Genomic DNA, 21,699 nt, shown 5'->3' with positions numbered 1-21,699 from the left:
GCACCCAGGGTGCTTAAGTACTTTTGTTACCTCAATACTTTTGGTAACTCAGGGGAGGGCGCTCATTTAAAACAGGGTGCTTAATTATGGACAGGGTACTTATTTAATTTTTTGAGAAACAGCTAAATATGCAGAACAAAGCTTCAATGTTTATTTGAAAAGGATCACAAAGAGTAGAAAACCCAGACCATGGATCCTTCCTGGCAAGTACAACCAGCCAAGAACATTGCTGATCTCTAATTAGTCTTGTTTACATTCTGGCCTTGTGAAAATGATTGTGTACAAATTTCAAACCTCTTTCCAGTCACTTCTCAAACAATCATGTCTATTTTTCCAACTCAAGGTCAAAAGCCATATTGCATTTCCTGAGCTAACCCACAATTATCAAGGTTTTGCCCCAGAATTGGAAGTTCTATAGCTTTCCTGAGAATTTTTTTTTTTAAGTAAAGGTCATTTAAATGTCCAGCTACCTTTCCTACAATGAAACCTACAGTAAATGCAGCTGTCAAGAAAACTCACTACCAGTTCCATTTGTTTTCATGGAACTTCTGACAAGCACCTCAGGGAATGGAAATGCCACCACAATATCCAGAAGAGGAACAGAATGTTTATTTAACAGCTGATCTTCACATTGATCAATAAAAGAGAACACTACATCCTCACTTTTAATCTCTCATTAAATTTCTCATACTAGGTACTCTAAGCTCCAAATGGAGCAAATAAGTTGATATTGTTTCATACAGTAAATCGAGTATATATTTATAATATAAAACATCAAGCCTTTCTGCTCAATATCAGCAGAGGCGTATACACCTGTCAACTTTCTACAAGGCAAAGGAATGAGAATTTCTGTGTAGGACCTGATCATGGATGAGAAGAGAATTCTAGAAGACAACCTGAGGTGTTCTGACACAGCATCCTCTCTACTGCTTTACATTTTTTGATATGGAAAAGCAAGTGAATGGAGTTGTCCACTTAAGACAGGTTCCACAGAATAGGAGTATTATAAAAAAAAGATAAAAAAACACCATACTTTGCCATAACTGACCACCTAATTTTTTAAAACTTGCTCAAAAATACCACTGATGTTCATTTTGGGGGATAAACATTCATGGATTAAATTTTACTGGAAAGATGATTCTTAGTTTTATTTAAGAGGTCCTGCATCTGGTGAATGTTCAATACAGGTGGAGAAAAATACATTTTTAGAGGCCTTGGGACTTAGTAAAGGGTGACCATGACCACTTAAGCCTTAACTCCCATCTGTGATTAACATGAAACTTCTCCCTATAACATCCACACATTATTCAGCCAACATGTAATGAGAATACTCAAACTTATCAGGTAGAAGTTAGAATTATTGATCTAACACCAGATTCTTGTGACTTATTTGCAAGGAAATGTGTAGCAGCTAGAGGGGAGAATTAATAATCAGATCTTGGGAGTTAAAGGGTTAACACAAGATGACCACTAAAAACAGGTTCAACTGTACTTGGAAAATATGGAAACAGGACAGCATTAACCTTTTACATCATCTTTCCATTCTTGATCTGGTTGAGCTCTTTTTGAACCTCCTGAATATTTTAAAACGTATATCAAGGCTTGAGTTGTGTGTGTGATTTTTTTTTCCATTGGGCCTGACACTCTCCAAGTAAGAGGTGTGAGCTCGCAAGGTGAAGTGAGGTCAAATTTTTTGATCTGAAGGAAAGAGCATCCAGCTTAAGACTTGACAGATGGCAGACATTAGCCACTTCTTACTGCTGTTTCTTACTGCTTTTTTTTCAGTGTTAAAAAAAAAGCACTCCTTGAATAAAAATACCCATGAACGAACTCCTTATATGACTTGTCTTGAATAATGAAAAAACAATTTTACACATTCTTGTGACTTTCATGTCCAGGTAAATAATAAGCCAGTTACAAGTATATTGTATAAACAACAGTTTTAAACTAATAAAAACAGTAAAAACACCAAAGAAACAGTGGCAATAATAAAAATAAATTAAAAGTGTTTTCTACTCCACAAAGATAGTCCTAACAGGTTTGTGTTGAGACATGCTGGAGAATCTTTCATCCAGAGTGGAGAATGTCTAAATTGAAATGAGAAAAAAAAGGAATGGAATATTACCTCCTCTAATGACAGAAAAATTATAAAAAGAGGAGTAACTATAAAAAATCAACTCTGAAATAGTAAATATTGACACTACTAGGTTTTTCACAACATACCTTCCCAGTCATGGCAGTATTCGTCGGTGGATTGTAATAGTTTGTGTACACCAGTGGCTTAAGTGGGGGAGGCTAGCGGAAAACAAAAAACAGCAATATACAGCATTAGGAATCATCTCTTCAGTCTTAATGCACTGTAGTTACTTACATGTTAACCCTTCACACACTATTATCAGTATGTATATTCTTGATACTGTTCCCTATAATTACCTACGGTGCTGACAAGGAGATTTTGATTAACAATCAAGAGCTTTGTTGGTTGTTGATCATATCCTTTATTCTCATGACCTAAATAAGTGCTGCAGGGGTGATATTGTAAGGAGAACTTAGATGCTAGTCTCTATAGGGGGTCAAAGAAACTCTTCATCATAACAGTGTACTACATCACTGCCAAGCATAGGCAATTTTGCCAATGAAGCTGCACATGTGTTTGCTAAGAGTTATTTTTACCTTCCATGGTTCATATCATTACACTTGTGGCTGATTTTGTGTCAGAATGTACAATCTAAATGTAAACCAAGAAATATTAATGAAAAAGAATTTAATCATACCTGATTTAAATTATTTGGCACTGAAATTCTCAGATCCTCAGTTGGACCCACGCCTCTTGGATTGTTTGCTCCAAACTTTCCTCTCCATCTTCTCCTGTTCCTTGGATTAGTCTGTTGACTCACAGGCTGTTTCCACTGAGGGGTTCTTGTCAACCTACATATTAAAAATTATGTATCTGACTTTTTCCTGACAGTGATTTTTGGTACATGATAAACAAACAATGTCTTTTCCAAGAATACCTTGTGTTTAAATAGCCAATGAACTGGAAACATAAACATAGAGCAATTTTCAAATAAGTGTTGGGATTGCATTGATTTTATGTCATTTCGTTAAGTGATTGGTCCAGAAAACTCACCTCATCCTCTCAACCAATCATGTCACTGCACATTTCAATAAGTTAAACATGAAAATGCGGGAGTTGAGAATACCATTAAAAATGTATTTGAAACTGCTCTGCCCACCTACCCCTCCCCTAACCCAACATTAACCCTCACTTGTTATCAATTGATTGTTGCTGGGTTAGGAGAGGGGTGGATGGGCAGTTGCCCAAATACTGATATTGATCCCCCATTATGGACCTGTCAAGTAAAATGACCATGCTGTTTGATATGGTTCAAAACTGGTATTTTCTTAAATTGTGATAGCAGGAGTGCAACCCAATTTTTTGTTTCTGCTTTTACATTGTAGATGACCCTCAAAATAATATCTGGCAACAGAATGACACAAAATTGCAACTTTGGCTGTTAAAATCAGAGTTTTCAGGTTATTGCAGAGGTCAATAAACAATATAGAGGAGTCACATCTTTGCAACAAAGTCAACTCATGGTACTCACGTTGCTCTTGGATTATTAATGGACACAGTTAGTTGAGGACCTTGCATACCACGCCTGAAAAGCATCACAAAAGTTTTTATATTTCATAAAAATACAGTATGCCTATAATAACAATGTAGACAAACAATATGACAACCAAAGGAAAACCATAATTTACACCAAAGGTAAAACAATACAACAACATTTTTTTGTACTGTATAATAATGAAAAACTGTTCAGCAAAACTAAATTAAAAGATACACTTCAAGTTAAATTCAATATTAATTACTGGAAAAAAAAATTACACACAGGTGGTACAGGTAATGATGGACCATCATTCAGTAATCAGCTTTAATTGAAACCTCTGAGATACACTTAAAAAGAATATAGGAGATATCTATGATTCCACAGACAACTGCCTTCCTCAAGTTACGTTCATGACTATCTATGGATTTAACTGACAAAATATTACTGCCATAGAAAACTCACAGCTAATGATTGAGGATGCACACCTGTTTCGCTGTTGCTGTCTAGTTGCTCCAAGACTTTTCACATTCTGTGCCTTGTTTTGTCGGTTTATCTTAAAATAAACAGTAAACAGACAAAAATTATTTACAGGCTTGCAAAGAGTATCTAAACTTCAATGTTCATGGGAAAATAATGATATCAGTTCTTTCACTCTTAGATTGACTGACATCTAATTTCTCCTTACAATGTCACCCCTGAATCACCTAATACCATAATGAGAATAAAGGAAATGATCTACAACTAAAGAAGCTCTTGATTGTCAAACAAATTCTCCTTGTCAGCACCTTAGGAAATGTATAGAGAACAGTATAGAGAATATGCATACTGATGTCAACTAGAATAATACACATGCATATTAGAAATTACCTGCATTCCTCTTCTATTGTTGATGATATTTTGTCTGGCATCTTTTTGCTGAGTTTGTCTGTTACTGAGCCTTCTATTCTGTTGAATCTGCTTGGCTTTGGAAATGATCTTTTTACTCTGTGGTGCAGAGAAGAAACAGTCTTTTAAATCGCAGACCTTCACAGATCAACATCAGAATTTGCAATGATGGGTTTTGATATAAACATTAAATACAAAAGCTCTATGACACTTATTTTCTTTCTGAATCAGTAGTTAACATAAAAGAGGTTACAAATGGCATCACAGCTGCCTTTTATGTCCAGATCATCAACCAGCACTTACGAATTCTTCATTTAAGACTCAAATGACACTATTCAAACACACACCCATTAACAAAAAGATGAAATTTAGATTTTATACCCTGCCTACTTTCCTCAGTATGGAAACTAGGCTATTACAAAGAGTGCTGAGCATAAAGAGTTTTTCATTCACCCAACATAACTGAATGAGATTAACCCTTTCACTCCCAAGATCTAATTAGTAATTCTCCTTACTATCTGCCATACAATTCTTATGATGTTAGTTCAGAGAATTTGGTATTGGATCAACTAATAATCCAGTGATTGATATTCTTCACTATTCTCATCACCTGCCTGCTTAATATTGTATTGATATTGTAAGGAGAATTTCTGTCTTGGTCACTTGTGGGAGTGAAAGGTTTAACCCTCTAACTCCCAGAATTGATCAACATGTAACTTCTCTCTATATCTGTACATTATCCAGCAAACAGGTGATGAGAATTTTTAAACTTCTCAGGTAGAAGTTGTTATCTTGATCCAACACCAAATTCTGATCACTAATTTACTAGGAGATGTGTAGCAGCTGAAGGAAAGAGTTCCCAATCAGATCCTGGGTGTTAATTGTGTTAAATCAAATCAATAACAATTCTTAGATTACAATATTGATTAGAGTTATTTATTAGATATTAAAATTGAGCTGTTGAATGGTGAAATGAGGAGGCTAAGTTAACAAACATTTTCATCAGACATTGATGCTACTCTGGTTTGCAGATTTAATGAATGTAACTGAAGAAGTTATAATTCATTACAATTTGGGTCTATGAATTGTAACTTCTTCAGTTACATTCATTAAATCTGCAAACCAGAGTAGCATCAAACTATGTCTGATTGTCCACCTGGTTGCTGTGTGAACCCTAAAATAAAACATTTTCATGTTGGCTTGCTAGCAAACAGACTGTCTAAGAAACTGTGAGGTTCTCTTTAATGCACAGCAAATCAACTGATGAGCAAAAGAAGAAAGAAAGATGTACCTTCTGTGCCATACTCTGCTTGTTTTTAAGTCTATTTGCAGCCACTTTAGCTCCCCGAGTTCTTCCTTTGTTTTGTAAATTCTGGTTTTTCTTGTAGCTTTGATTACCACTGCCTTGTCTTTGCTGAGCCACCTGACCCTTTTGCTTCCTGGTTGCTGGCCTGTTTCGACCCTGGGCTCCCTGTCTCTGTTGTGCAGACTGACCAGCATTTTTTCCAGCTATTCTTCTTCTCTGATTTTGTTTAATGGAGGTTCCCTTGTTACCCTGTTTAGTCTTGAGCTGTTGCTGTGTTCCTTTTTTCTGAGTCTGCTGTGTCTTCTTTTTCAATGCTTTCTTCTTTAGCTTTTTCTGGTCTTTGATAATGTCATCTTTGAAAAATAGAGCCAAGAAATTCAATTCAAAGCAATATCTGGGTCTCCCCTTTTTCACTGAAAATATTTATTTAGAGAATTAATATTCTCATATAAAAAGAGGCTACATTTTAACCCTTTCAATTTCCCAAGATCTCATCAGCGATTCTCCTTACAGTCTACCATATAATTCTTAGGATTTTAGTTTGGAGAATTTGGATCAAGTGATAATCCTATAATTCCTTTTTTTGTTATTCTCATAAATTTTCTGCTTGATATTGTAAAGATATTGTTAGGAGAAGGTCTGTCTTGGTCATTCATTGGAGTTCAAGGGTTAAAAAAAAGTCTCTAGTATTTCTTTGATAGTAAAAACCGTAAATATAATGTAAATACAATTAATAAATTATCCCATTCAACCTTTGAACAGATTGCAACCGTTAATACAATCAAACGCTACAAAGATAAAGCTTCAATTTACCCTTCGAGACTTAATCCATTCTTTCAAATCCGCGCAAAAAGATACCCTGCATTATCTATACAGAACATACTATTAAAATCGATCAGGTTAGCAAGAAAAAGATCTAAGATCAATCGCAAAATTTTTGTCACCGTTACTAACTTAATCTTTTCGATGATTGATACCACATGTTCTGAAAAAGCGACGGATCAAATCAACTGGGCAAGAAAGGTTTCGATCTATGCTCCATCAATTCAAATGCTTTCCTAAACCTTTTCCTAAATCAATAAACAGTGCATGAACGCAAGCTACGAGGTAGGTTGTTCACGATCGCAAACAAAGCTATCTAAATCCATCACAGCGAGAATGGAACATCTCGTGGGTAATTTTTACTAGTTCCAGGAGAAAATAGCTTAAATATTCAGATTATGCCAGTAAAACATCCTGATTTACTCACCTAGAGATCTATCTATGTTGGTAGACATTTTGAAAGGATTCTCGTTGATAGAAATCTTGTAGACGCCTGTTGACTACAACAAGACGTTAGCTTGGGAACCTCGCTATATTACAGTTAACGGCGAGGGCCTAGGACTAGAATTGTCTCAGCAAAAAGTAAACGGGAAGGAGTGCTACTCAGGCTGTAATGGATTAGTATCTCTTTTTCAGCTAAATTTAATCAATTTTTTCTTCTTTTTTTTCTTTCCTTTCTGACTAAGCTTTATCATTCTATAAGGCTTCTTTCGACCTGTACTTGACGTCCATGATCTTGTGTCATCATAAATAAATTGTCTACATTCAGAGAGGTACATAATTTTGTTTTCGAACATTTACAATTTGAGCATGTAGAGGTAAGCATAGATATATATAAAAAAAAGCGAGAATCCTCGTCGACTATATCTTGTCAACACTTTTGAAAACCGCGAAAAAAGCAAACATCTGACCTCTTCATGACAAAACGAACACATCTTAATCTTAGCGCTGTCTTTGACTAATTTTTTCAGACATCTGTCTTTCTCTCTAAAAACTGCGAGTAGTACGCAATTTGAGATGGATCTCCTTCTAAAAAACATGTGTATCAATAAAAAGTAGTATTTCCTTCTTCTCCTGGAAGCTGTTTGACCTCATTTTAGTTGGCGTGGCTCCCTTTTTATGACGAAGTTAAGTAAAATAAGAGTATTTTAGTCTTTAAGCGTTTACAAGGAAGCTGTCCCGCTTATATGTACGATCTACTCAAATTTAATGCAGACCTACACACACGAACTGGTCGTTATAGCAAATTAAATCTCGCCTGCCCTCGTTTCAATCGCGAAACCGAGGGAGGGAGGACCTTTAGCGTATCTGCGACAAGGCTGTGGAACCAACTACCAACTAACCTAAAAAAAGAGGCGACAACGGTTACTTCTTTCAGAAAGGCCTAGCACAGACATTTTTTAACGAGCGACGATAAAGTAGAACATTTCAGTCCGAACGCAATTAAACCCGACCCAAGCGGCATATTTTATTTTATCTAGTTTTTAGCTCGCTTATAGACCAGTTGACCAGTTTTATAATCCTCGAATACATTTTAATTCTAATCATGGTACTTTTAGGATCGAAGGCCACTACTTCATCAGTTGAATTACTGTTGTGTGTTACCTTCCTCAAATAAAGTTGTTATAAAGGTGGACATGTAAAAGTGAAAAGGAAAAAATCTTATATTTCGTATCTGTGAGTACTTTACCCCAGCCATACTCTCTCAAGAACACGATGTACAGAATGCCAAAACGACCGTATATTCTCAGCACCAAAAATCGCACAACGGCCGCAGATATACAGACGATCCAGCCCCACCCACCATCTTTGCAAATCTCAATGTTACGATTACGACGTTCGACATTTTAAATATTCTGCTTGTTTCACGGGAAGCGAACAGTTGTTAGCCTCCTATGACTTCGTCACAGTGTTGACAATTATTTCCGCAAGGGAGCGGAAAATACCAAACGCTTGTGGAAATACATCTACATATTAACTCGCTGCGGCAGGGGTGTTAAGGACATACGCCCTTTTGTGTCATAACAAACATGGTTGTATTTTGTTTAGACGGCACCTTTAACTGTAATCAAGACAAGCTTTATAATAAACGTGATTTACGTGACAAATCGCAGATTTGCATAATAACGAGCCAAATAGAAACGATATGTTATGAGAACGAAGGAAAATTTCGTACCTGTGAGTGCCTTAGCTCAGCCCTACTCTCTCAAGAACACGATGACAGAATGCCAAAGCTGCTATGGATTCCCAGCACCACAAATTGTACAAGAGCCGCAGATATATAGACGATCCAACTCCAGCCACCATCTTTGCAAATCTCATTTTTACGATTTTACGATGAACGATAGAGACAGCTTCTTTAGAGTTTCCTTTGTTCTCATTTTTATGGTCAACGATCCCCGACATTTTTTTTAAATTCAGCTCGTTTCACTGTGTCTCAAGCGTGACACATTACATGTTGATGAAGTTATGCTCGCATGTTGATCACGATCCTAATAAACGATATCTGCTTCCTTCACGTGCTTATGAAGAGGAAATTACCGGTGGATGAGAACAGTAAGGGGGGGGGGGAGGGTGGGATTATTCGTCAAAATAGTATTGGCCTGTGTTGTCGGCGTCTTAAGAGGGCGAGTTATTAAACGCTACAAGCTCGTGCTAGTTTATCCGATCGGTCATGTTTGATGTAGAGTTATACTGGACGGTGGGGGGAGGGGGCGGGTGAGTGGCGATAAGAAGAATATGAATTTCTTTTTAAAGTCGAGCGCAAAGCTCTCCAAGCTGCTCAGGCCGTGACGGTTTTCGATAAAATCATTTTTCACACGTGAAGTAAGGCGTGACACCTTTGTAACAATAAAAGCAACAGGTGAGGTGATTTAAATCATTATCACATAGACTGCGGTGTTATAAAGGGATTTTTTTTCCAGAGGGCACGATAACGAATCCTGCATTCTGATCGGTTCTTTACCCAGTCAGTATTTTCCTGTCTCTGCTCACGGGCAACGGTAACGCTTTCGTGAGTCGCCGAGTACATCCCTACTTTCGTTACCATTTTACATATAAATATATGAAAGTGAAATGTGATCATCGCAGTAAATTTTCCAATTTAAGCAATTGGAAAGAAGAAGCCTGAAAAAAATCAGGGCTTCAACGGGATTCGAACCCGTGACCTCCGCGATACCGGTGCGTCAGGCTTCTTCTTTCCAATTGCTTAAATTGGAAAATTTACTGCGATGATCACATTTCACTTTCATCTACAACCGCAGTACAAATATGAATTATTTCATATAAAACTTCACGTCAATTCACTGCACGGGAAGATATGAACTCAATAAATTGACCTCGCTCCCAATGTGTGGCTTCATAGCTCAGTTGGTAGAGCATCGCACCGGTATCGCGGAGGTCACGGGTTCGAATCCCGCTGAAGCCCTGATTTTTTTCAGGCTTCTTCTTTCCAATTGCTTAAATTGGAAAATTTACTGCGATGATCACATTTCACTTTCATCTACAACCGCAGTACAAATATGAATTATTTCATATAAAACTTCATATAAATATATATATATCGTTTTTCCGGCTGGGCAATATTTTTAAGCAAAGACGTCGGTCACTACCTCAAGCCGATAAACAACTTATTAATCCTCTCTTTTCTCTCTCTCAAATCACTTTGGTTGACAGAAAAATATTGGTTTCAGAATGAATTTGTATAAACATTAGTGTCATTACGCTGGTTGACAAGCGGCCTAAAAACCGTCTGCAATTAATTTTAGTCGTTCACAAAAAGTACCTAAGGAAGTTAAAACTTGAGGTATTTGGTTACAGTTGAACCAATCGATGGAACTTTCATTCATTTAATATCTGAATTTTCTCTAACAATTTGTTCGTAGTGAAACGACGAGCGAGGTTTTAATTTCAGGTCTACAACAAATATACGCTCTCGATGAGTCTTTCCAAGTCCGTTCAATTTGGACGTTTCTATCGTAAATTAGACAACAGAAACTGAAGGAATTCAACGAGAAAAGGCCGCATTAAATCCCCTTGTGTCTCGTTGGAGTGTATCATTCAAATTTAGTTTTCGTGGAGGGAAGACCAGATTTACACACGCCATTGCAGCAAACAAACGAGCAACTCTCACAACTTCAAAATAAAAAAATTTGAATTTACTTATAATTACTTTCCTCTTCGTACAAGAATTAATCGTCGATGGGAGTGAATAATACTTTCCGTTCAATCATTGACTGTTTTTGAAGAGAACATTGTCGTGAAAACATTTTGAAAATTTACAACTTGAGTATAGGTAAACATACATGTAAATAGGCGAGAATCCTCGTGGACTATATTTTGTCAACACTTTGAACATCGCGAAAAAAGCAAACATCTTCATGACAAAACGAACACATCTTAATCTTAACGCTGACTAATGTTTTCAGACATCTGTCTCTCTCTCTAAAAACTGCGAGTAGTACGCAATTTGAGATGGATCTCCTTCTAAAAAAACATGTGTTTTAACAAATAGTGGTATTTCCTTCTTCTCCAGGAAGCTGTTTGACCTCATTTTAATCTCCGTAACTCCATGTTGTCTCATCGGAGTTAAAACTGGCACTAGTGACAGGATGCATGCGCACACAGCTATCATGCCGCCCGAGAAGAAAAAGGCTTCGTTGTATGTACTTGTGATCTCACTAAGAAAGCCTGGAAAAATAAAAATAAATCAAAAACATAAACTTGCAAGATTTTCCATGAAAGACATGAAAGAGTTTAAAATAAAAGCTAAAAGTAGCGTAAATTATTTATCACGGAATTACTCCAGCCAGGCCTTTGACAAGTATCGCTGACGACTGTCATTACTTTTTGTTTAATCAAAAAACAAACCATTTTTACCTGAAAATTTATTCATGAAAATTTTTCTCACATAAAGGGGTAACAAGCCATTTTACAATCCACACTAAGCCTTCCATGGGCAAACGTTTTACGATTCTAGGAGCGTCCAAGGACAGAGCATTTATCGACGGTTGGAATTCTAATCCTATTCATATAGGTCATCATTGAAATGTCTAGTGAAGCTTTAGCCTTTTCTTCGAAGAATGGACTGAGGTTTTGGTGTAATGGCATCACTTTCAAAACTGTCCTTACTGTTGAAAATTAAAAGCCCACAAATTAACAGAATGAAATTTGCACACTGGGTGCCCTGTGCATCGAACCAAGACATGTAAACGTTTTAGAGGAGAAACGTACCTGCTATAAGTGAGCCTGTCATTAGAGGTATCGAGAAAACTAAATAGAGGAAACCGAGAGCTGATGATAGCTTGTTGCTACCGACGATATCTCCCGTGATAACCGGAGTCAAAGTCACAACCACCCCGTCAAAAATCCCAAATAAAATTGTAAAAAGGACAAGTCCGCCATAATTTGTGGCCAAAGGACACAGCGTTGTCGTGACAGCCATTATCAGAAATGCTGATTGGTATAGGTACATTCGATTGACACATCGGTAATCCGAGACATGGCCGAAGAGAAGCCGACCAGCCAACGAGCCAACCGAAAGGAAACCAATGAGGAAGGAAGCCTTTGATTGTGATATCTCATGATAAGTCGCGTGTGTAGGCTGTGAGTCGAGAAAAAATAATATTAAACATTTCAGTGAGGTTTTCTTTGCTGCAATTTGCTATTTTAAATGATTTTAAAAAAACATTTTAGGGCAAAAGAGACGGGTAATGAAACAGTAGAGCAAACGTCTCGTATAAAATCCTTGAGCTGCGCCTTTGCCGTTTCCCGTGACAACACGTTATCCCCAATAAAATGTTCACAACCTCGCGCTCAATTAAGATTTATTTAAGCCTGTTAGCGAGGCTTCCACTCGCACATCTACCCACCCAATAACACTTATATCTACTTTAAAGCGCATTGTGACCGAAAAGTAGCAGCTCTATAATAGCTCTGCGTGAGGACCAACGTAATGCCATCAAATGAAAACCAAACGTACCTGGTTCAGTAATTGCCGTATTTTCCTAGGTATTGGGCTCAACTTGCGCATTTTGAGCAAAGGAGGTCTTTTAAACGTTCAAGCAAAGAAAAAAAACGAGACAAGGGGAGAGAATAGTCAACTCACCAAATATACGAAAGGTATAAAGTATCCTAAGTTGAATATACCAAGTGCCAGTGCCCATACAACAAAACCCTTGTTTTTCCACACAGCTAAATCAATGATTTTTTTCTCGCCTTTATACATCTTGCTCTTCACAGGAGGCGCTCTGTAAGAGAAGGCTGCGACAATCATCACGCAAGCGAGCGCCCCGAGGACTCTCATAGTATGTCGCCACCCAACACTTTCTACGAGTACGTTGATTGTTGGGCCAATAACTAGAGCACCGACTGAGCTCCCCGCAGTAACGACCCCATGTGCCAAGGATTTCCGATGTTCAAAGTATCTGTCTAAAATGAGGAATGTTGGCACGTAACTCATGCTCGACCCCAGTCCCCACGCAACACTGTAGGTGATATAAATGGGAACGGGGCTACTGACAAATGACGTCGCAACCATAGCAATAACTGAAACGATTCCGCCAGCAATGGCCACGATTTTACAACCAAATCGATCACAAAGTGTGCTGGTTAATGGCCCAAAGAAGAAGTTCATACCCAGTCCCATTGAACCTATGTAACCTGCGGAAAAAAAGAAAAGACAGTTAGATTTAGAGGGAATTAACTGTACATCTAGATCTTGAGACACGTGGCTTATGGAAAACAGCTAGTTACAAAGTTAACCGAAGACTACAGAAAATAAATTGAGGATAGAATAATTTATTTAACATCACATACACAGGAAGTGGTCTCCCGTGCTCATGACATACGTGTTTGCCCAGCTGAAAAAAAATTTAGGACTATATATGATAAAAGCTAATAAAGAATAAAAATAAAAAGAAATAAGATGTAGAGATTACATGTATTTGTATAGTTAATTAGTTAAGTCTGATGGTAATTGTGCTCAAGAGATTATGAACTGTTTATAATCTCCTGTTGTGATTTACTGAGTTAAGTTAAGAGCAATATTACTTTTGGGTGACCTCCATTCAGGGCACTCGAAGAACACGTGAGTTCCTTGTTACCTCACAAGGCACACGCTTCACGTGACCACGCACGAGAGGCCGCACGAGTGAGACATGGGACGCATGCGCAATACTACTCTTTTTTTTTTCTCGATTACCTGTTGCAAATTATATCCTATTTGTGTCTTAACACTGCTGGATCACGTTCCAGCAGTCGGGAAGCTGTAAAGTTACCGGCGAAATTGAAAAGTTGACTTGTGTTGTCCGAGTGAAAAGGAAAATAATCTTATGTTTCGCACCTGTGAGTACTTTACTCCAGCCTTACTCCCTCAAAAACAATGTAATGAATGCCAAAACTATTGTGGATTCCCAGCACCAAAAATTGCACAAGAGCCGCAGATATACAGACGATCCACCCCCACCCACCATCTTTGCAAATCTCAATGTTGCGATGAACGATAGGGACAGCTTCTTTCAGGTTTTTTTGTTCTTATTTGTAAGGATACCGTTGTCCGACATTTTAAATATTCAGCTTGTTTCACGGGAAGCGAACAGTTGAGTTGAGAACTAACAGACTCGAATCCAAAAGTTATTAACCTTTGCTTTCTGTATCATGTTTTGTTTGTCTGCCCAAACCAGTTTCAGTTACACAAATACGTTAATTTAAATCTGAGTCGATTTTGTGAAAACGAAAGGTTTTCAAACGAGCCACAGCCGGGCAACAGGGCCATTGATTTTCGAACTTTGTAGGTCGATATCAAAGGGTAGTCAAAACACTCCAAAAGTAAATATATCCAAGTTAACATTTTCTCGGTGATAATAGGTCAGTGTAGGATAAGCGGGCACACCACTCGAACATAGACTTTCCCCCAGTTTCGTGTTTACACAGGGAATACCAAATTGAACTGAAAACATCTCTGTTGTAGCTTGTTACGGCAGGGGTCAACAGATTTATGGTTTATGGTTTTAGCTTAATGTCTGCATCATTCTGAACGGAAGTCAGCAAAGTAACAGTCTTCCAAAGTTCATCGAAATCCCTGCAGCACTAACAAGTCACATTACATTGGCCTGTTCTTTTAAGACCACTTTTCTTTTCTTTCTTTTTTTTTTCTCCAGAAATTGAAGTGTCGTAGATTAGAACTTAATCAGTGCCATGAGGTCAAACTCGAATAACACAGTGGCAGACGTAAACTACAAAATCGAATCGTAAGGCAACACCAAAACTATCTCTTTTTTCAGGACAACAATATCATAGGAACCTTCATGATGAAACATCGCACAGGCACCTACTAATGCTTTGTATGCTTTAGGAAAATGGGGGCTCTGCCTTCTCTGGGGAATCTAAATGTACATGACGGGTCGTATCAAACAAGATCGCGCGAGACAACAATAATTGTCAGGTCACTAAGCTACTGAAATCGTTCGATAAAGACGAAAGTTCAACACTGTACGCAACAACAGGGAAGCTACTAGCAAAAATGTGTGCCCTACAGTCCGAAGACACGATAGAGATCAGCTCCAGTAACTTTGTGTTCAGCCACTTCAGATTTCTTATTTCAAACTTTTTTCTTGACGAAGAATGCGCTGAAAATTGACGAAACTCGAACTGGTTTTAGAACTAGTTTTATAAACTCGGTTTTCCAAACGGACTTCAGGTAATTGTTATGCTAATTTCTTGGATTGCTTGGGTCAGGTCTTTGTTAATGACTCGTGCATAAGTCGAGGGTGATTTTTTTGGGCTGACTTTTTGGTCATAACAGGTCGACCTATACACGAGTAAATACGGTATCCATGAAAAAATAGGGTAAGTTTCTAAAGACACCACGGTGCTGCGTCGGTGGGAGAGTGTACCAAGATAATTTAGCATTATAAACTAAATTGATAACGTAAATTGGCCATCGTAAAGAGTTAAAAAGCTGACGTTTCGAGCGTGAGTGAGCGCTAATCTCGTGATATGATTCCCTCGACATGCGATTGCCAGTTCAAGTGATCTCAGCGCGATTTAATCTTAAACAAGTTCCGGCGATGTAGTATTATGAATAAACACACTTACAGACAGTTGTTAGCCTCTCATGACTTCGTTACAGTGTTGACAATTATTTCCGCAAGGAGAGCGGAAAATATCAAACGCATGTGAAAATACATCAACATATTAGCTTGTTACGCTTTTTTATGTCATAACAAACATGGTTGTATTTTATTTAGACGACACCTTTAACTGTAATCGAGACAGGCTTTATAATGAACGTAATTTACGCGACAAATCGCAGATTTGCACAAGAACGAGCCAAATAGAAACGACGTTATATGAACGAAAGGAAATTTCCGTACCTGTGAGTGCCTTACCCCAGCCATACTCCTTCAAGAATACGATGTACAGAATGCCAAAGCTGTTGTGGATTCCCAGCACCACAAATTGTACAAGAGCCGCAGATATACAGACGATCCAACTCCAGCCACCATCTTTGCGAATCTCAGTTTTAGGATGAACGATAGGGAAAGCTTCTTTAAAGTTTGCTATCTTGTTATTTCTATGCTCAACGTTTCCCGACATTTTTTAAAAATTCAGCTTGTTTCACTGTGTCTCAAGCGTGACGCAATCCATGTTGATAAAGTTATGCTCGCATGTTAATCACGATCCTAATAAACGATATCTGCTTCCTTCACGTGCTTATGAAGACGGACGAGAACAATAAGGGGGGGAGGGTGGGATTATTCGCCAAAATAGTATTGGCATGTGTTGCCGGTGTCTTAAGAGGGCAAGTTGTTAAACGTTACAAGCTCGTGCTAGTTTATCCGACCAGCCATGTTTGATGTAGAGTTATACTGAACGATGGTGGAAGGCAGGTGGATGGCGATAAGAAGAATAGAAAATTTTTTTTTTTACAGTCGAGCGCAAAGCTCTCCAAGCTGCGGAGGCCGTGACCGTTGTCGATAAAATCGTTTTTCACACGTGTAAGGAGGCGTGACACCTTTGTGACAATGAAAACAACACGGGAGGTGATATAAATACATGTCAACTTTTATGCGCCAAACACATGAGGGACACGTTTGGGACCGTAAGCTGTCAGGACACGCCGGGGAAGACTTCAGTTAAAAATTTAAATTTTTAGCTAAAATTCCGTGAATGGTTCGATTTGTTTACGTCTCTAACGGCACCGCACCCCAAATTCAGCATAATGTATGTAAACAGTTTTAAGCTTCGAATGGAAGATAAATAATTTACTGTCAGGTTTCGGTTCTCGAAACACGCAATTTTTGGTGACTTCACGTTGTTGTTTGTACAGACCGGCAAAAGTCATAAAACGCACGAGCCGAACTTCTTTTTTACGGAAACTTCTGATTCGCCGCGTCCTCGATACTCTCGCCGTCTTGGTCTGCTCAACGTCTTTAGAAACACTATTACACTCGCAAAACTTAACACGGAAATTATAGAATACAGCTGAAAGTCTTGTCGCAATTGTTCGTTCTCTATGAATCTACAGATTGCTTTCGCACACAATACTCGCGCGGTAACCATAGCTGTCGCGCACTTATTCAAAAGGCCCTCGCGTGTGGTCTGAGGCCATCCTTGCACGCTACTCAAGTTTATCGTAAAGAGAATGAAAAAGGAGAACAGTTTAGAATCTCCACCAGGATTTTTAGAGACCGGAATTGGTCAAGACAAACAACTTTTCAAACTGAACACGGCGGCCTTACATTTGTCCTTTAATCTCTCTGATTTTTGAACATGCAGGAAAAATTTCCTCTTTCAGACTGAGTCAAATTGAACACACATCTGTATACCTCTTTATGATTTATTAATCAATGGCTAAGTTTATAAATAGTGAAGAAATCTTACTGTTTTCGTTTAAATAACGGCTTTGAGTTCTGATAGAATGGGTAGCAAAAAAAAAACAACAACAAAAAACAGCCCTAACATGACCACTTGACGTACTGGAAGCTGTTACACTCCTTAAAGCACTGGAAGAAGAACCAACAATCCCATTTCCCCCCCCATTTCCTAAGTTATTTTGCAATTCTAGGCGGTGCACCTGACTACTCTTCTGTTCAGACTTAAAATCATAAATTTTTCATAGAACCAAGTTAATTTTCACTCCTATGAAAATCGACAAAAATTTCATTGGGCCCATCTCCCAACAGAAATCTTAATCATATTAGCATCCAAAATAACATTAATGTCATAATTTAAAAACTTCCTGTATCAGTCAAACCTAAAAATTCTCCTTTACTAACTCGATAATCCAGTTTCTTTATTTATGACAACAAATCTCTTGCGAGTCTTTGAATACAAGAGCATTTCACCTTCGCCAATGTTGAACCAAAGACCATAAAGTTGAACTGAACCTTCATCAAGTTTATTGCGTACAAATCGGTATGATCTAATATTCTGCATTTGTTGAAGAACATTTACCTATTACACAAAGAAAAGGAATTAATAGAAATAAATGGTTGACTGATCAACTGATTTACTGAAATGACTAACTGATTGACTGACTTACTCATACACTGACTGACTTGACAATGATTCACTACTCACTGACTGACTCACTATTCACTGCTAGCCAGACTAACTAAATGAACACCTAACTGACTAATTGTCTAACTCTGACTGACTGATTGTATGACTGACTGACGGATTGTCTGACCGACTGACTTATTGTCTGACTGACTGACTGATTGTAGGTACAGTCTTGTAGGCTGACAGCCAGAAAGAGAATTAGATTGACTGATGGACAAAGGATGAACAGACACATTGCAGATTAGCAAACTAGTAGTCTGGCTGACTGATTGAGAACAGATTCACTGACTAGCTAACTGACTGACAGACTGACAGAGAGATTGACTGATAAGTAAATTGACTGAATGAATGTCACACCGACTGACCAATCAACTACCATCTGGCCAATTAACTGACAGACCAAACTAACCGACCCAATGACTATCTGACTGAGATCAACTGAATGACTGGTACACATAGAGGTGACAAAAAAATAACACAGGTACCTGTGAAAGCTTATCGACATCAGATAGATCTTTTTCTTTATCAAACATAATCTCTAAATTATCTTTCTCCTTAGAACTGCCATCTATAGGAACCCCAAGCTTCTCAAACTTTGTTAGTGATGACTGTGCATACCGTCTGAGCCAACCTGATACCCAAGAAGTTTCAGAATCTTGCTTCTCTTTGTCTGTGGTGTCATGCATGTGATAAAGGCAGTCCATTGCCTACAATATAGAGAATGTAAAATACTTTTCAATGATGCTGAACAGACAGTTGAAGATTCAAATATATTTCCAACTTTTTTGTCCCAAAAATTTTCTTCATCCCTCCCACAGGGGGTATATTGGCACTTAAACTGTCCCTGCCCTTGACAAATCCAGTTTTGACCAACACCAGGTTCAGTCTCCAGCTGTTGGTGTTTTGAAGCATCCTCAAAAAGGAGAATCTAGAGGATCATGGGTACACCAATACACCCATGGCTAGAGACTGGGTATGAGCTTATACTGGCCTATCTAGATTTTTCTTTAAAATTGATACCCACACCTTCCTGATGGGATTTCCCAAAACACTTCTAAGATGGGTGTGGGTCATAAATTGTTTTGTGTAGCTACCTTACAGTCTGAATGTCCACAAACTGCTATGTCTTTGACTCCAGTGGAAATTGCTAACTCCAAAGCTGCTCTTTCTGAAAGTGCACTTTGTTGGTTTTCTCCAAACAGCTGATTGTGTGGCACAACATTGCCTGCATTTCTCATTATGAACATATCACCAGGATCTGCTTGAGTAAAACTGGTTGGACACAAACGGCTGTCCATACAGGTTATTAGGAGCATGCGTGGCTAAAAGAGAGTGTAACAGGTAAAAAATGGAAATTAATCAAAATCTTTAATCGAACGTGTTGACCGTCACGATCTTTCGTTAGACTGTATATATTACAGAAAAACCTAGCTGAAGTAAACATACCTGGGCTTTATGAGCGAGTTTTTCTAGTTGTGGCAGCAGAGAAGGTCGCACAAGACTTTTGAATTTTAAAACACCCTGTAGCAGTTTCTCCATCTTCGAAAATCAATGAGAACGTCATAATCAGATCAACCGGTCGTGGTTAAACATGTCGAAATAAGATAGAACAAAACACAAACAAAGCCTCGTATTAATTTCCTAAGGATCAAACACCACATACCTTAAATTTCTGTGAAGACACCTATGAGGAAAAAACTATAAACAGTGAAGGTTTCAATTTTCTGTCGACCATAAACCTTGAAGATTCAGTCGCAGGTACCAGACAGTATAAAATGTGAAAGGCATTCAATATGGACCAAAAACTATTTCCAGTAGGAGTAGGGTTAGGAAGAGTTGGACTTAATCAAACAGGCGGAAATTTCTTCTCCAAATGACAACCCAAAGCCGGCTTATTTACTTAGTTTGGATCTAGTAGGTTTTAATACGTGCAGAATTGTCAGTTTATCTCAATGAATTGACGAGTTAGGCGTCTTTTGAGCGCGTATTTTGATCAAGGTCACGCGGAGACAACTTCTGTGGGTGTGTGTTTGTACTCGTGTTTCACCCGTGGCTAGACGATCATACTTCGTGTTGTTCTGTCTGTCGAAATCAGCCGCCAAAACACTATTCGATATTCAGCATAGAATCATTTCTTTAAAATCCTGGGCTACTTTCTCGGCAAATATATTTCGAATATTGTCACGCACCCTTTTTAAGGGGGGCTGTGCCGACTGTGCCTTCACTCACCGGCAGTGAGACCCACTCTCTCAACCTGTCTACTCTCCAGGTTATCACATGCTGCAAAAAGACAAATATGGCGGGCATTTCGAGTGGACAAATACTTCGCATTAAAGAGTTGATTCACCTGGGAGCAAGTTTGGATGGTAAATCTGTGAGGACATGGGGAAGGTAATTTTAGCAGAGTCTCTGTTCTTGTTCCTTCGATTTCCGTTACTAAAAACAAGGAGTTTGAAAATGAAAATCTGCCGTGTTTGCTTCAGGTTCGTTTCGACTGCTACTGTAAAGTTTTCGTACACAAATTATGGTCTTGTAAATTTCTATCGAAACTTTTCCGGCAAATAATTTTTGGAAATGCATTTGAGTTTCCTCCTTAAGTTTCTGTTTGTAAACAGAGTTAGCAAATTACAAATAGCTGAAGTTTCCGTGAGGGAGACGAACGGCTGGAAGTGGGAGGGAGGGGTGGGTATTTAGAACTCTTCCTTATATATGGATCTCAATTATTTGGACTTGTTAAGTGACATATTTCTGTATTAACTTACAGGACACTGACACATAACATCGCAAGAAGTCAACTAAAAGTGTGCGATGAAGGCATTGAACTGATCATCGATACTTCATTTGTGGAACCAACGGCTTTTAACAGAGGATCTTTGTATCAATTTATAGGAGAAGTTTATGTCAGCGAAAACATTATTTTACGAGCAAGAATTGCTACTTGTATAGATGGAATGGACATGAATCTCTTTAATCAAGCTTTAGATATCAGGAGGAAATATTTACAGGAAGATATAGAAACTGTCTCTTGAGAATATTACAAGCTTTTATAATCAATTTTCAGCCAGCCGCCAATTACAAATACCTATTGTTTCTTTGGCTTGGAAATCTTGGTTGATTAAAGAAGTGTTACTCCCAAATATTGTACTAATTTATACATTTGGCAAATCAGGGTTTAATGGTTTTGAAGCTTTTTCTAGTATATAAGCTTACAAAAAATGTATTGGACAAAAAAAAAGATTGAATTGTCCATCTTCTGTCTACTTTAGAACATTGCAAAACAGGGAACAGTGTGGCATGAAAATAAAATTAAGAGGTAAGAGGTCTCTCCACTTAAGCCTAACTCTTTAACTCTCAGAAGTGATCAACATTTAAGTTCTCTCTATATTATCCATACATTATCCAACATAGAGGTATTGAGAATACTCAAACTTATCAGGTAGAAGTAGTTGTCTTGATCTAGGATCAAATTCTTGTAACTAAGTTGAAAGGAAATGTGAGGCAGATAGA

At 38.1% G+C, this 21,699-nt stretch overlaps 4 protein-coding genes across 5 annotated transcripts; 1 reads left to right on the top strand and 3 right to left on the bottom strand.

The window, feature by feature from the left end:
• Nucleotides 1–587: 587 nt before the first annotated feature.
• LOC113686268 (uncharacterized) lies at nt 588–7,166 on the bottom strand. 2 transcript variants are annotated; one of them, XM_027203871.2, is made up of 8 exons: nt 7,055–7,166; nt 5,791–6,158; nt 4,482–4,598; nt 4,100–4,167; nt 3,609–3,662; nt 2,775–2,928; nt 2,224–2,295; nt 588–2,087 (listed from the first exon to the last, which is right to left on the bottom strand). In XM_027203871.2, exons 1-8 carry the CDS (start codon nt 7,080–7,082, stop codon nt 2,013–2,015), a joined length of 936 nt encoding a protein of 311 aa, XP_027059672.2. In that variant the 5' UTR covers nt 7,083–7,166; the 3' UTR covers nt 588–2,012. The 2 variants fall into 2 exon arrangements, with proteins under 2 accessions (XP_027059672.2, XP_089065582.1); XM_089209456.1 differs by having other exon boundaries at nt 5,791–6,218; nt 7,055–7,154.
• Nucleotides 7,167–10,761: 3,595 nt separating this feature from the next.
• On the bottom strand, nt 10,762–16,343 carry LOC113686269 (monocarboxylate transporter 10). The gene is made up of 4 exons (XM_089209445.1): nt 16,002–16,343; nt 12,734–13,287; nt 11,860–12,229; nt 10,762–11,316 (listed from the first exon to the last, which is right to left on the bottom strand). Exons 1-4 carry the CDS (start codon nt 16,222–16,224, stop codon nt 11,051–11,053), a joined length of 1,413 nt encoding a protein of 470 aa, XP_089065571.1. The 5' UTR covers nt 16,225–16,343; the 3' UTR covers nt 10,762–11,050.
• Nucleotides 16,344–17,455: 1,112 nt separating this feature from the next.
• LOC113686284 (beta carbonic anhydrase 1) lies at nt 17,456–20,209 on the bottom strand. The gene is made up of 5 exons (XM_027203887.2): nt 19,856–20,209; nt 19,639–19,731; nt 19,287–19,514; nt 18,678–18,899; nt 17,456–18,084 (listed from the first exon to the last, which is right to left on the bottom strand). The coding sequence occupies exons 2-5, from the start codon at nt 19,729–19,731 to the stop codon at nt 17,902–17,904; spliced, it is 726 nt and encodes a 241-aa protein (XP_027059688.2). The 5' UTR covers nt 19,856–20,209; the 3' UTR covers nt 17,456–17,901.
• Nucleotides 20,129–21,532, top strand: LOC113686285 (uncharacterized). The gene is made up of 2 exons (XM_027203889.2): nt 20,129–20,583; nt 20,957–21,532. The coding sequence occupies exons 1-2, from the start codon at nt 20,489–20,491 to the stop codon at nt 21,219–21,221; spliced, it is 360 nt and encodes a 119-aa protein (XP_027059690.2). The 5' UTR covers nt 20,129–20,488; the 3' UTR covers nt 21,222–21,532.
• The last annotated feature ends 167 nt before the right edge of the window (nt 21,533–21,699 follow it).

Source organism: Pocillopora damicornis, chromosome 6 (genome assembly GCF_964200805.1).
Source record: "Pocillopora damicornis chromosome 6, jaPocDami1.2, whole genome shotgun sequence".
Lineage (NCBI taxonomy): Eukaryota > Metazoa > Cnidaria > Anthozoa > Scleractinia > Pocilloporidae > Pocillopora > Pocillopora damicornis.
This window is presented reverse-complemented; position numbering and strand designations above follow the sequence as displayed.